The sequence below is a fragment of the Rhinatrema bivittatum genome, chromosome 4 (assembly GCF_901001135.1).
Source record: "Rhinatrema bivittatum chromosome 4, aRhiBiv1.1, whole genome shotgun sequence".
In the NCBI taxonomy this organism is placed as follows: Eukaryota; Metazoa; Chordata; class Amphibia; order Gymnophiona; family Rhinatrematidae; genus Rhinatrema; species Rhinatrema bivittatum.
Genome location: NC_042618.1, coordinates 442433437 through 442449188, shown reverse-complemented (window position 1 = coordinate 442449188; position 15752 = coordinate 442433437). Strand labels below are relative to the sequence as shown.

Genomic DNA, 15752 nt, shown 5'->3' with positions numbered 1-15752 from the left:
AGAGCACACGCTCTTGTTCAGTCTCCTCAGTGCCAGCAGCCACGGGGCTGGGGGGGGGGGGGAAGCACACACTCTTGCTCCATCTCCTCACTGCCAGCAGCCATGGGGCATGTGTGTGTGGAGGGGGGCGCACACACTCTTGCTCCGTCTCCTCACTCCCAGCAGCCACGGGGCATGTGTGTGTGTGGAGGGGGGGGAGCACACACTCTTGCTCCGTCTCCTCACTCCCAGCAGCCACGGGGCGTGTGTGTGTGGAGGGGGGAGCACACACTCTTGCTCCATCTCCTCACTCCCAGCAGCCACGGGGCGTGTGTGTGTGTGTGTGTGTGTGAGCACACGCTCTTGCTCCGTCTCCTCACTGCCAGCAGCCATGGGGCATGTGTGTGTGTGTGGGGAGCACACAGTCTTGCTCCGTCTCCTCACTGCCAGCAACCACGGGGCGTGGGGGGGGGGGAGCACACGCACTTGCTCCATCTCCTCACTCCCAGCAGCCATGGGGCATGGCGGGGGGAGCACAACCTCTTGCTCCGTCTCCTCACTCCAGCAGCCACGGGGTGTGGGGGGGGGGGGGGAAGCACACGCTCTTGCTCCGTCTCCTCACTCCCAGCAGCCACGGGGCATGGAGGGGGAGAACACGCTCTTGCTCCGTCTCCTCACTCCCAGCAGCCACGGGGCATGGGGGGGGGAGCACACGCTCTTGCTCCGTCTCCTCACTCCCAGCAGCCACGGGGCATTGGGGGGGGGGGGGGGAGGCGCACACGCTCTATCTCCACAACTCAGGAAGATGGCTGGAAGTGAAAGCTCTCCTCTTGGTGGGGTAGAGAGATATACCAACCCACTTGGAGCATCACTGCCTCTTTCTCTCTCTCCTGCTAATCCAAGGATGGAAAAATATTTTGAAAACTTGGGGGCCAGCCATTAATTTCTGGGAGCCAGGGAAGTTGTTTCTTTTGACTGTTATTTGTGTGTGTGTCTTGGGGGGAGGGGGGGTTATTATGCATTCTTTTTCTGTTTTGATTCTGATCTCCCCCTCCCTCCAGCTCCTTTTCTTCATCCATTGCTCACTCCTCTTCCTCCCTCCCGTCAGCTGCTGTTCCCCACCCCTCTCCTCCAGCTTCTCTCTGCCTGATGCAATTTCTATCCTGCAATGGGGCCAGGCCGCATCAAATGTCAAAGTTTAGGTGCCCAGGTTGTTGGAGGGCGGAAGTCCAGCCCTGCCTAGAGCACTGGCTCTCAAAACGTTTTAGGCCACAAAACCTTTTCTTTATTGTAATACTTTTAGCCTTCCCCTCCCCTCCAAAAAAGACTAAATCAACTTCAATATGCAGCGATTAAAGTTATGTGCAACCATACATCTTAACCCCGCCTCCAATCCGGCCAGGATGCCCACTGACCTAGAGCTTGATTTAGTAAGGCTTTTCTCCCATTCTGTGTTGATGGGGGGGGGGGGGGGGGGGGAAATGCTGAGGAAACCAAGCCCCCAGAGTGCAGAGCAGCACCACCTTCCCTGCTCTAAGCAGATGGTTGATCAAAGCATTGACAATGCTCTTTTGTGCACCATAGTCTTAGAAAAAAAAGAGTAATTCATTAAATACAGGAAGTTTCACTTCTTAAAGAAATAAAATAGCTTGGCACCTTTTCCAACCCATAAAGGTAAAAAATAAATAAATAAATTTGTAGGCAGCTCTCTTTCAAAGTAGAGGCTCAGTTTACGAAGAGTTTTCTCTTATTCTGTGCCTGGGACCACAGTTCTTCATTTACCGGGCCTAATGAATAATTAAATCACGCCATGAGGCAGATGCATCAAAGTTTTGACTGGGTTGTTTGTTTGCATCAAGATACTTTTCAGAGACAAATCTGGAACAATTCTTCTGTGAAGGAGACCTGGTACATTTGCTCCAGTGAATCTTTCTACCTTCCAGTTCCTCTTTCCCTAATACCAGGAAATGGCTTTTAAGGTCAGGTTACCAGGTGGAAATGCAGTCACCATATCAAAGACACAGCACAAGACATGTCAGCTCCACCAGCACTTCAATTAAGGCTATTTCTTTAATTGCATATTGAATCTTCTTATGTCAAATATAATGCCTACCTGTCTACCATTTTAGCTTAATAAAATTTACATATTCATTATTAACCAGGTCTTGGGGACTTAGCACTCTGAGTGGTATATGGGGAGAGTCGACCAGGGTTTATTAGATAGTTTAACCATAATTAAATATCCTGGACAAGGACTGTGCTTTATATTTTAAGAACATAAGAACATGCCATACTGGGTCAGACCAAAGGTCCATCAAGCCCAGCATCCTGTTTCCAACAGTGGCCAATCCAGGCCATAAGAACCTGGCAAGGTCCCAAAAACTAAGTCTATTCCATGTTACCGTTGCTAGTAAAAGCAGTGGTTATTTTCTAAGTCAACTTAATTAATAGCAGGTAATCTGCTGCCAAATTTACATGTTGAACTGCAAATTAGCTAGAACAAAGAGTTCAGTAAAAAACATTCCTTTAAAATGTAGTGCATTTTTTAAGGCATGTATATGTGATTATACGCGTCCCCACGACACACTAAGAACTCTGAAAGACCTGAACCAAAAACGTTTCTGACAAATGTCACGAATTCACTAAAAGCCGTCCCCTTTCGTTCAAAAACCGCACATCAGTGTGTTTAAAAAGGTTTCACTAGCTCCCACTCTACACTCCGTCCAAATAAACTCAGATCACCTTGTGTCCTTAAAATATTCTTAGGTCACAGTCTCCTCGTCAGGAGAAGTCAGTACAGCTGACAAGTGCTGCACAGGAAGAGGAGAATTCATCCCACTGCACAAGAGATCAGTGTAAATCTGACCTGCACTGGTCACCCAAACTGCTTTGTTTACATACACACAAAGAAGAATGGAGGAGGACAAAGACTGCCAGAACAATTCCCCAGAAAATCCTCGAATCAAGAAACAGGCAGGTAAAGCGGAGATAACAGGATTTCCAGGCAGCTCCGTCCACGTTAGCTTCTCCTTGCTGGCTCCTCTGCAAATATCTGTCCTTAGCTTAGCCCATATCTTTACTCTGAAACACCTCGATTACTGAATAAACCTGGCAGAAAAACAACTTAAAAGAAGGGCTCTAGAGGAGCCACCAACTACGCCAACTTACTCCTTAATGAAGATGTATCAAAACTTCTTTCTGCTCTGCAAAGATCGGTGCTTTACCGGTGTCCTCACACCTTCCAAATGTCATTGTATAAAACAGAACAGATCCCTTTCTACTTTCTTGCATTTTGTAGCTAATGAGCTAAAAGTTGCTTTGCGAAAACCCCTTGTCTGGAGGAAACTTTGCACTGAACTTTTCCTTAGCACCATCCCCACCGGTCCCTTACCAGCGCTCATGACTGCCATGCAGCTCGTCCTCATCCAGCTCTACAATCCGGGGCAAACCTACGGCAAATCCATCGTATCCCTCGGAGGCGGCAGCTTGAGCAGAAATGGCCCCGGCATAGAGGGTACGAACCGAGAGAAGGCTGCGTTGCGAGCCCGCCGCTGTACAAAGGATGCCGTGGGCTCTGCGCGAATTTTCTTGCTTGCCTTAGAGCTGTGTCTGGCGCCCCGCGTTTAGCCCAGGAAAGGAGCCACCTATCGGCCAAAAAGAGAACAAGTTCCAAGCAAGGAACGCGGGGCGTGCACCGGACCTTTATGACGTCACAAACAAACAAACAAAAGGAAGACGAAGAGCGTGCTAACTAACATGCGCACTTTAGAGTTTCGCTTGCTCACCCGGCACGCTTGGGTGAAGAAGGAGCCGCAGGGGTGTCTGGGGGTTGTAGTTTACTGCGCTCTGAATGTTGGTTTCCCGTCGATATTGCTTCCGGACCTTGAAAGACTTCATTTCCCACAGTGCTGAGCAGGGTGGCATGGCGGAGAGCAATGACTGCGGAGTTTGACGAAGAAGTGGTGTTTGAGGTTGGTGTGTTTGGTGGTGTAAAATAGGCCGTTTCGTTCTTGACAGCCCCGTGGCCGTGTGCGTTTTGGGAGGTCGTTTGCAGCAGGGCTTGGCTTTGCTGTAGGGATGCCGCTGGAGTTTGGGGGTGGGGGAGATGAGGGCAGTCCCGGTGGCATTTTAGCACACCCCTGAAGCATTCAAGGGACGAGTACAGAATAAAAACTGGCATCTCAGTGGCAAATAAAAAGGGAGGCCCAATAGGTTCTAGTTAAATTGAAAAAAAAAATGTGAGAAATAAAATCTTGAGCTACCAATGAAATGGGCAGATTATTGTAAACCAAAAATAAAGTTAACAAGTGCACTAGAGGATTGTTTTTGTTTTGTGTCTATGGGAAAAGTGCTTAGTACATCTGTCCCACTGACGCGTAAAGCACAATTACAGCTGCAAAGTAGGCTCCTGGAGGGATTGTATGGGATGCAGCCACAAAAAAGGTATTTATGCTGTTGCACTGAAATAAAAGATAAGAAATAGAACAGACACAAAAGATGAGACCCAAGACTACGGCCAAAAGAGAAAACAAACGAGTCAAAAAAACTGGCAAATTGTTGTTTTAAGAATCTAGATAGTTGTGGTGCTTTAAAGCAATATAAATAACAGTCCTCATTTAGAAACATAGCCCACACCTTTTCTTTGGCGATTCAATGTAAGGTATATTCAGATACAATGTGTAGGATGAGGAGCAGCACAGCACTGCCCAGGTTGAATTCTATGTAAACCGCTCTGATGTATCAGATTAAATACACTTTTTCTCCTTCCCCCTTTGGTGATTTGATTACTCCGCAGGGGTTTTAGTAACTTTGTATATTTTTTCTTTCTTATTTTCTATGCTAATTTTGTATAGCCTGATTATTTTCTGTTTCAGGATTTCTTGTTGGATTGCTGTAAAGATCCTATAAATAATAATTAAAAAAAAAACAGAGGATCCTAATGATACCTGTCAACCGAATTATTAAATTGCCTTTTCTTTGAGGCTGGTGGTGATGCTGCTGCATCAGGGAACCGGGAGGGTCCATGGCTGTCTTGATAGCAGCCTGAACTTTAGATTCAAAATATGTTGCATAAAGCTATATTTTAAAATTTATGAGCAGCACCCAGCTGGGCAATAATAACATTGCTGGAAAGAAGAAAGGTAAATAACTTTGGTGACATTGAAGCTCCTCTAAAGCACAATACATAACTTTGTCCTAGCTGTTGGGGGGGGGAGTGATGGTGTAAATGAATGAAATGATAAATTTTGTGTCTAATTAGTCACATGCATGGGATGTTGTCCTGTTACCAATGCATGATACGTGTGACGATATGCCAATATTACGTTACTGTGCAGGCTTACCCGCTGTTGTTAGTCTAATTGCTTTTACTTTGAGCAGCATGCTGCTGCTGCTGCTGCTGGTTTTTATGTGAACTGACTCCCAGCCCTGTCTTTGTCCTCCTCATAATATCTTCTGAGTGATTATAATCTAGTTACATGCAGTTTTCATAAACTTGGATTACAATTGGTTTGTTCTGTGCTATAAAAGCGCTCAGCCCCTTGCTTGTAATTGTAATCGAAGGGTATTTTCACTGTGCTTATATCCAGAAAACTCTGATGCTTTTAATGTTCTGAATTCATCCCCCATGTCTGAATATAGTTACAAAGCGAGTGGAGAACCAGTAAGGATTGTAGCCCTGATATAGCCTCCCTAAGCTCCCCAGAATTACCATACAGCTACTGTTCTTTCATGCTGCAGGAAGAATTGGTGGATTGACCCAAATTTTGGTTCTGTATTCTCTTGCACTCTCTCTGTATTGAAGGCGTGTTCCATGCCAGAATAAATCAGCAAAACATTTCCTCCTTGTCAGCTCACTTAGTCAAGTAGCTCAAAGCAATAGACATAAGTGACTCACCATTAGTATGCTGTTGGAAAGGCTGTCTTTATTTATTCAGTAGCCTTGCTGAAACCAAATAGTTTCAGGATTCTGACTCCTGATCGACTTACATCATCATTTTGAGTTAGAGCACACTGCAGTGCTCTACCCAGGCCTTATCGTTAGCCATTTTTCCTTCCACACTCCTCCTCCTCTCTTAACTCCACATTGCTTTCGTCCTCTCCCCCCCTTCTTCCATAATTTACCCCTATTTCATATGTTAGTCAATATTAGTTTTTAGTTATTCTATATTATATTTGTTCAGTTGAAGCGGTACTTGGTTGGATATATATATGTATATTAACATGGGTGGTTTATGTTACTTGTTGTCTATAAGTTTCAATTTCACAAATGTTCATTGTATTCGCTCCCATGCGAAGGTTATTTGTTATACTGTAAACCGGTATGATCTGTACACTCTACAGGAATATCGGTATATAAGAATTCAAAATAAATAAATCATCGTTATGAAGTTGGATGGGATCTGTTTTGCTTTTCCTGTTAGAGAAGGTGGGCCACCACCTTTTATTCTTCCTTTTTTTTTAATTCTGCTACTTTTGTTAGAATTAATCAGCTGTTTGTTTAGCTGGTTAAACATCAACTATCATGGTGGCTGCCAACAAGCCAGACTTCATAAATCATTTGGGCAATTGTTTTTGGTAAGCCTGTTAGCTCTTCCCAAATGTGTTTTCTTGGTGGGGTTCGGTTTTATTTTTTGTTTTGTTTTTTTTAAGGCAATATGCCTTTTTCAAAGCTGTTCAGGCTTTTCAGGGTCAAAGGAGCCTACTCAATAAGGATCATTTTGTTCTGCTTGTGATGTAATGTGGTCACCGACTGACCCCGGTACTGCCTTTAAGGAAAGGTTAAAGACATGGAGGTCAGTCATAGTTTTAAGTATAAAGCAAGGGATGTGTACAGAATTCAGAGAGTAAGGCTGTTCTACCTGCCGACGTGACCTTTTACAGTGAAAGCAGTTAGTCATAATACAGGTTTTTTAATATATAAATTGGCAGCGGTCATAGTCTGGCAGCTCCTTTAAGCACACTTGCTGGCTCTAGCTACATCCTTTTTGGTAAGAAAAAGGTAGGGAAGTACTAGCAAGATTAATTGAGAGGAAACTACTTGCAGCTTTGCTTTTAGATCTGTGATTTTTTTTCCCCAGAACTAGGCTGGCAGCGTCATATCCGTACTGCTCGCACTGTCTCATTAGACAGAGAATGACGTCCACTGACACGATTTCTTCACTCATATCGAAGCTGCAGTTTGTACAAGAATCCATAGTACTTCACCTTTCAGGGCTCTCCCTAAAATCTTAGAAAAACCTGGAGTTATTTTGCAGACTTAGAAGTCACAAAATGTCTTGGTCTCACCTTGCTCTTGTTGCATGGTTTAAATTGAAGTGCATAGTGTTGGCAATTCTTTTGTACCTTCCTTGGAAGTTTACTGCATTACTGTAAATGATCTTTCAAAAGCCTGCACTGACCAAGTCCAGGGATGGCAAACCCTCAGTCCTGAGTGCCACAGATGGGTCTGGTTTTCAAGATTTCCCCAATTTTTGTTACTCGCTCTCCTACCATAGTACTCTGTGTGAGGTACAGGATTATCAAGTGGTTTACATCCACATAAATTATTATTAAGATAGAGTTGCAGAAATCCACTACTTATTACTGGGATAAGCAACATGGAATCTAACTACCCCATGGGATCCTGCCAGGTACTTGTGACCTAGATTGGCCACTGTTGGAAACGGGATACTGGGTTTGGCCCTTTAGTTTGAAACAGTAAGTCTTATATTCTTATGTTCATATGATATAGAAGACAGAATGCGGTATATAGTAGGGGTGGCCATCTCTGGTCCTCGAGAGCCACAAATAGACCTGGTTTACAAGATATCCACAATGAATACGCATGATAAAGATTTGTATGCAATGCATGCAAATCTGTCTTGCATATTCATTATGGACATCCTGAAAATCTGGCCTGCTTGTGGCTCTTGAGGACCAGAATTGGTCATTCCTGGTATATAGATGAAAAACGGGGCATAACTGACAGGGTAAAAGAAGTAGTGCAGTTCAATATGTAGTGCAGATTCTGCAAGACAGGCTAACAATGAAATAGCTTGCAGCGCACTAGGGTAGGCTTGGCAGGAAAGCCGGGTTTTGAGCATGTGGCAGAATGTTAGTATGGGGGTGGCACAGCGAGCCTCTGTCAGGTGAGAATTCCAGAGCTTGGGGAGGAATGGGGAGAAGGTGTGCTTGTGGGTCTAGGCCAGCCTAAAACCTTTAGGAGCAGGAAGTCATAGGAGAGCCTCTGTTACAGATCTCGGCCTATGGCTGGATTTGTAAGAGGACAGACAGCCCTTTACATAGGAAGGGCCTAGCCCACATGTGGACTCATGGGCCAGAACTAGCCTGTCTTGCGGCTTTCCTACCTCTAACACGGGCTTCATCATCTCTGGCCTGCCGATACTTACCTGATGTTATCAGCAATGGCCTGATGTCAGAGGAAGGGGCTTCCATATTGTGGTGGGAGCTTTCCCAAGGCTCACTGCTGCTTATGCTATCCCCCACTACTCTCCTGCAGCTGCCCAGCTCGGCAGTGCCACAGTCCAGTTGCTGCTTCTAGGTCCTGGCACACACATGCACAGAGCCGTTGTTCAGTCAGGTTACCTGAGTCTGCAGCAGGAGCTGGCGAATGCTCCTGTTGGGTTCCATTTGACACTCAGCAGGCCCCCAAACTCTGCTGCAGTACTGGCAAGAGGCGGTGAGGTGAGTACCTGCCTGCCTGTGCTTTTCCTGTGGCCACTTCTCCCTACAGCTCCTACTTTTGCTCTTTAGGAGCAGGAGACAATCACCAGACTTTGCTTCTTCCCGCCAGGCACTGGCCTCTTCTGTCGCTTGTCCCTTGCTCAAAGGGAATCCCCCACCCTGGCCCCTGGTACATAGTGGAGCCAGTAATGTGGCCCCAATTAAAAATACATTTTGCTCACCCAGCCTAGTCCTTTTGGCAATTTGAAGGGGATGTCCATGGTAGGGAACTGTAAGCCATTGGATGTCCTGGAGGTTTGGGGTTACGCAGGCCCTGTAGTGGTATTCTGCCTTAGTTGTAGGTGGTAGATGAGTTTGTACATACAGAGTATTGCAGTAGTCCAGTCAGCAGAAAACGAATGCATACATCAGGGTGGCCAGCCGCCCTTTCTCCAGGTACAGTTTTATCTGGTTGAGTTGCCTGAGGTAGTATAGGGTGCTCCTGGTGACTGGATATTTGCGAGTCCAGGATGACACCGAGGCTCTGGATTTTGGGTTTGAGTTTTACTTAAGTGTTACTAACAATCAGTTTGAAGCCAACAAGAAAGGTAGAGGCAGTATCTTAAGATTAGTACTTCTGTTTTGTTGGGGCTTCATTTGTTTATTGGATGTGGCCCATTTTCACATTTCTAAGGGATAGATGTTCTGTGCACCGCCACATTTTTATCGGATCCCAGTGACAGGAAGACCCGAGCGTCGTCAGTATAGCCAACCTGATCTCCAATGCTGCTGCTCATCTCGTCAGCCGGGGTCCGAGGTAGATGTTGAACACGGTTGGGGAGGGGATTGATCTCCGCAAGGCACCGTATGGCAAGGGTACAGCGGACGAATAAGAGCCGCCCATGATAACTTGTTGTATTCTTCCTGTTCAAATGATCGGAGCCAGTTTAGGGTCAGGTCCCTGATGCCAGTGCCTGTCAGGATGTCTTTGCCAACGTTGCCGAGGAGGATTAGGACAGACTGCTTGACACCTTTCTCAGAGCCTCGGATGCTGTAAAGAGCCAGGAGGACCGTTTCAGTGCCTTGGCCCGTCCTGAAGTTTTGATTGGAAGCTATCCAGGGATTGCCTTTCCTCTAGCAGGGTCTGGAGTAGATGGGCCGCCTATTTAATGGCTTTGGCTAGAAGAGGCATGTTTGAGATGGGCCTTTAATTGCCCAGAATCTTGGGGGGGGGGGGGGGGGGGGGTCGAGGAACAGCTTTCTTGAGGAGGGTTCATACGTCAGCTTTCTTTAACACGGCTGGCATGACGCTGTTGGGTGATCCAGCTGGAGAGGCTGTGTTTGGCGGGGCTGGAGTCGGATGAGCTTGGATGATGGGTTGGGGCCAGAGAGGATCTTAATGACTTGGCTGCTGGAGACTTCCTGGAAGTGTGGGCAGTCCCAGCCAATAAGGTCACCCAAAAAAAAAAAAAAGTCATACACAAATATAAACATTATCGCTCCTAAAATGTCGCTAGCGCTTTCTTTTGTCCACCCTTTGTTTTGTCCTGATCATCTCTTCCCCTTGCCGCTACACTTGAAGAAGTAAAGGACTGTTTTTTTTTGTTTTTTTTATATTGCAGCCTCCCACTCTCACTGCACTACTTTTCTCTTCTGTAGCACTACATCAGAGGCAGCACTCTTCCTATCATCAGTCTCCTGGAATCTGATGGAAGATCAGGACCATTTGGCCCATCTGCTCCAGTCTCATTCCCGTGCTGTGCCACAGACTCCCAGCCGATCTCTGCCTTTCCCCTCACTTCTTTGCCACTAAAGATCGTCCGTGCTTAAGCCCATATATATGTTACATGGGCAGCACATTTTTTTTCATTCCACAGGTGTTTTCAGGCATTTGTGTTTGTTTGTCTTTCCAGCTGTTGCGAACGTAGACGTGCTTTTCAATCTTTCTTTTTTTTTTTTTTATTTTCCGCCTCTGGCTAGACTGCTGGGTTTAAGTATGCAAGGCTGGTGCTTCGTCAGCTGTAATCCGATGCAGAGTTACAGCAGGTAAAGGGTGACTCATGTGTCTAACCCCTGAGCAGCAAGTGAGAAAAAGCAAAAATAATCAAGGCTGACTATTGCTTGTTTTTTTTTAAATTTATCACAATAGAATAATTATCTTGCAGACAGCGCTTGTATGCCATGAACTGATTATAGGGTTTGCATATTCTTCAAATGCTTGTATCCTATAACAGTTATTTTAGAATTGAAGAGGTGCCAGATTAGCAGGATTATGTATCTACCAGAAGGTTCAGTCAGAATAATTCAGTAGCACACTATTAGCTTGTGGCTGGCTTGTTAAAATAGATGTTAATCTAATGAGCACACTTTTTCCCAAAGTCATTTTTGTGCTGAGAACCTGGTTTATATGTGCGTAAAACGTCTCTTGCGGAATCTGTGCGCGTGGAAGTACACAAGTAACCCGCTTTCGCATGCGCTTCTATGCAAAGTGAGCAGAGGCATTCCGAGGGGGGCGGAGTCGGCACTTACCATGCATTCCTGGGCCTTGCAACGTATAAAACCCTTAATTCTGTCCAGTCCCCATCAAGGTACCAGTCTTATTTCTCTGTACCGCCCATGAATCAGTAAGAGGAAAAGGGATGAAGAGAGACTCTCCTAGAGCCATATTTTTTAAATTCCTTCTGGCCCATTTCTCATAGCGGTCACACATCTATGGCGGTAAAGGATTGTGACCTGCAGCGCCACCTAGAGGGAAAGAGTTCCTAGGACATGGACACTTTCAGATTCTTACCTGTCGTGTTCCTGAGAACACCATGCAGACAACTAAAAAATATGTGCATATTGCCTGAGCATTTATGGTAGTATTGTAGCAGCTTTAAAACGCTGGAAGCCAGAGCTGCGCTAGCTCTGTGTGTACATGGGTGCATGTATCTGCACCTACAACTGTTTGGTTTCGTGCCGTTGAAAGTTTTGGGGAGTTTTCCCGTTCTTTGTTGTCTGATGCTGAGCTATCTTCTGTCTTTTTCCCCTTACTCTTGCAGTCTTCCCCCGACCCCTGCCAATGCCGCTCTTCTCTCTACGCAGCACTGAAGAAGTGCACCTCGCTTTCTTGCCTAACATTTTATTAATTTCTTGCTCTCTTTCAGAATTCTCCGCTTTACCAGTACTTGCAGGATTTGGGGCACACAGACTTTGAAATATGTCAGACGGTGTTGGAGGAGGGAGAGCAGTGCACGGAGGAGGAACAGCACGACCAGGATGTCCACACTGTGCCAAAAGTGAGCATTCACACACACACGCTCTGCCTGTCACAACATCACTGCATCGTACCGCTAACCCGACAGGGTGGAGAGGAAGGGATTGACGTTTCTGTAGGTCCTGCAGGCCAACTAGGCTGCAAGAGTCTGCTGATGTGTGGACAAAATTCTGCACGCGACTGGGAAGCAGCGCACACACATTAGGGAGGGTTTTTAACCTTTCACTTTATTAGATACTTTGGTCTCCTATGACATGACTGCATGAGATGGAACTGTGTGTCGCAAGCTCTCATTCTCCCCAGGGCTATCTGGGGAAACTCTATATCTGGGTCCTTTTACAGGTGAAAAGCTAGACTATAAGATATATGGTGGAGCAGATTTATCCTTTGATTTTCCCATAGGCTCAATTATGAGAAAAGACTTAATCAGTGATAGTGATTGTTGAAAGTATTTGCTGTATTGCTTTTTGCCATGGTTAGCTGAAGTTATTTTCAAAAAGTGTCTCTCGTGTCCTGTAACCTCAGTACAGCCGTGCCTTGCGTATGAAACAGGTGGCTTTAACTCATGCTCTGAGTATTAGCTCAGGGCTGCTGGACTGTTCATCGCTATACTGGAGAGATAGCTGAAATGTTCACGCCATCTGTTTGCAAACCAGTCATAACCCCATCACACAACTGCAGGACAGCAGAGAGAGAGAAGATCTTTTAACTTTGGGCTGGAAAAGCTTTTCCAGCTAAGCTGAGCTCTGCTTAGTATATCTAGGTAGGTTTGTGTCGATGGTTCTGTAGCCCTGGCTCTGGCATTTTGGGAAAAAAAAAACAGTAAATAACTAAAATCCTTATACTATAAAAGCTAAAAGTTCAGTATTTGGTTGCAGGTCTGATTTTTCTGCTCACATTGTTGAGGCATGAAAAACTCTCTTTAATCTGATAACATTATCATAAAACTGTGGGCAGATACAGCCTCCCCAGTTGTAGGCCGCAGCCCTGACCTTACTCAGCTCACAGAATGAGGCAAGGAAGTAGTACGTGCCGGGAGAGACAGTGTCGGTGCAGAGTGAGGGCCATGCATGTGCGCACAAAAGCAGACAGACTAGCATTGCCCAAAGAAACTGCCTATTTTTATGTACATAGAACAAGTTCTCTAATCAAGAACGGAAATCTGCAGCAGTAAAGCAGAACTCTGTCTCTCAATGGTATACGTTTGATATGTGGACAAACAACAATATTTTACAAACTTCTAGAACCGATTGGCAAGAATATTCATGGAGTGATGTTTCAACTGGAGAATCGACATTGCGCTTTTCACAATTAGCATAAGAATTCCAAAGAAGCTAACTTAAGATATTACACACTCCATTCCTGGATTGAAGAAGATTGATTAGAATGAGATGGATTCTGTTATAGTATGCAGTATGTTTGTTTCTTTCTGCAAAGTGAGAAAATCACAGCATTTTGGAAAGAAGTTATACTTGGGGTACTGAAATTACTAAGGGAAGTATTCAGTGATGTGAAACTCAAATGCTAGCTTTTAAACCATACAATTATAAAAATGAAAGGAAGATTAAATAATTTGTGGCCCTGTCTCTTCTTGCAGCTAGGAACTTGGCAAAATGGAGAGAAACTGAAGCCTCATGTCCCAGATGTGGACATTGTTTATGATTTCAACCTGATAAATAAACATGCCGTCGGGGAACAAACATTCTCCTAGGAGATGCAGGATGGTAGATCTCACACATGGGTGACATCATTGGATGGAGCCCAGCATGCCACTGTCCCCGCGGGGTCCCTTATCAGTCTCTTCTTTTCCGTGAAGCTATCGTCTCACGGTTGGGGAGCTCATGCTCTTTTTGCCTGTGGAAAAAGTTCTATGGCTGTTTTTTTGACTCTCCCTCACCGGGTCCCTCTCAATTCCTTCCGGCCTTAGTTAACTGGGCGGTGCGGTAAGCTTTCTCATACTCTGCGGTCGATCCCCCGAAGCCCGCCAGCCATCTGCCACTCTTCGGCCTTTTTTTGTGCGTTCATTGCATTGTTGAGTTTTCCCGGTGCCTTCAACTATGTATATCACAGACCCGAACGAGGTGTATGTCCTCTGCCCGGGGGCCTCACAGGACGTCAGGAGGTTTTGGGTTCTGCAATCAGATGACCCCCAAGGGCTGGCACGCCCATCTGGATAAGATGAAATCTGAGCCGTCGGCATCAGGGCAGTTGATGCCGAAGGGCCACAGAGAACTGATTGACACCGGATCTTCGGTGGTGCCAGTGACCGTCCTCCCTCGATCTCTTCTTGCTCGATGAAATCAAGATCGTCTCCATCACCCTCAGCACCGTGGGAGGACCAAGAAATTTCACCTCCGGTCACTGCCTTCACACAGTACCATGCTTGGGTTGGCGCCATCTTCGGCTATGGTGACCCTGTGGAGAGGAGGAGGTGCCCTCTGTTGAACCCAGGAGTCCAAGGCGTTCCCCCCATCAATTCTGGTACTGGATACCGATCTTCCTCGGGGCTCTGAGGGAGATCTGGTTACGCTGCTGCCTCAGTCCATTCTGTTGTCAGTCTTTGAGGAGGAGTTTGGAGCGCAGGGTGCAACTGGCAGTTGTTGGAGCCCTACAGGGTATTGAGCTGCCATTCCCACTGGTGCCCGTGCCTTCCATTTTGGCATCGTTGCTGGAGCGCCTCAATGTATTTCTAGGCATTCTCCCCACACAGCCAATGCTAGTGGCTCGGATGCTCTCTATGCCCCACCAGCCACAGTTACCTTCTCCTTCCGAGGTGATCACCATTGTGAATTCCGAGGAGGAGGAAGGGCCTTTGAAGCCGAAGGCAACATCAAGGCCTCCAGTTCAGCAGCCAGCATTGCCTGGACCGTTCCCAGGGCCCTCGATGCCCTCTGTGCCAAAGCCGCCGGATCGGAGAATGGTCCCTCCATGGACATCCTTTGGTGATACAAGTGATGTTGACATCCCTTATGACCTCTGCTGACTCAGGTGACCTCCCCTCAAATCCATCTCCTCCAGAGGAGCATCACTGGTCCCCACCTGAGGACTTAACATTTTGCGGGTTTTATACGGGCCATGGCAGAAACATTTCATTTCAGCTTTCAATGTAAGAGGATGCCAGACATGAAATGCCCGAGGTTCTCCAGTTTGTGAATTCCCCAAAAGGAGGTGGTAGCTGTTCCCATTCATGATACATTGAAGGAACTGCTCCTTTAGAATTTGGGAACACCCCCATATCAGTGCCTCTGGTAAATAGGAAGGCTGATGCTGTGTATTTGGTTCAGCAGGCCTTGAGGTTCGAGAGGCATCAGCTCCCTTGGCCTTCTTTAGAGCAGACTCTACCATGAATGATTGGCAAATGTTCCTGCACCCATGCCTCTGCCCTCCCGAGAGAATAGGGCTTTGGACGCACTGAGCAGGAAGGCATTTCAAGGTGCTATGCTAGTTGCCCGTTTTGCCTCCTACCAGCTGTACATGACAGTTTTTCCAGAACCTCTGGAAACAGGTTCAGGAACTGTCAGAGTGCCTGCCCCAACAGCAGCATCATGCCTTTGCAGTGGTTGTCCAACAAGGCCTGGAATGTGGCAAACACGAGATGCGTTCCACCTACGATGTGTTTGAAATGGCGGCTAGGTAGTTGCAGCAGGCATAGGCACCCACAGGATGGCCTGACTCTGAGCCTCTGATCTCTGGCCGGAGGTTCGGGAGAAGCTTGCAAACCTGCCATGTACTGGGGACAACCTATTTAGTGATCAGGGGAGGGATGATGTAGCTCAGCTGAAGGACCACCTTGAGACTCTCCAGCATATCTCTGCCAGGAAGTCCTCATGTCAGGGCTCAAGGAAGCCCTTCT

The 15752-nt window shown here is 46.5% G+C and overlaps 2 protein-coding genes across 4 annotated transcripts in view; one reads left to right on the top strand and one right to left on the bottom strand.

Moving 5' to 3' along the window:
• The window catches only part of FGD6 (FYVE, RhoGEF and PH domain containing 6), a 131358-nt gene extending 127659 nt beyond the window's left edge, over positions 1–3699 (bottom strand). For both annotated transcript variants that reach the window (XM_029601594.1, XM_029601595.1), the window contains exon 1: positions 3371–3699. In XM_029601594.1, coding sequence (XP_029457454.1) covers positions 3371–3404 — 34 coding nt within the window. In that variant the 5' untranslated portion in view covers positions 3405–3699. The remainder of the gene's footprint in view (positions 1–3370) is intronic.
• A 77-nt stretch (positions 3700–3776) lies between these two features.
• VEZT (vezatin, adherens junctions transmembrane protein) overlaps positions 3777–15752 on the top strand; it is an 85947-nt gene continuing 73971 nt past the window's right edge. For both annotated transcript variants that reach the window (XM_029601597.1, XM_029601596.1), the window contains exons 1-2: positions 3777–3950; positions 11790–11921. In XM_029601597.1, the coding sequence (XP_029457457.1) occupies positions 3915–3950; positions 11790–11921 (168 nt within the window). In that variant the 5' untranslated portion in view covers positions 3777–3914. The remainder of the gene's footprint in view (positions 3951–11789; positions 11922–15752) is intronic.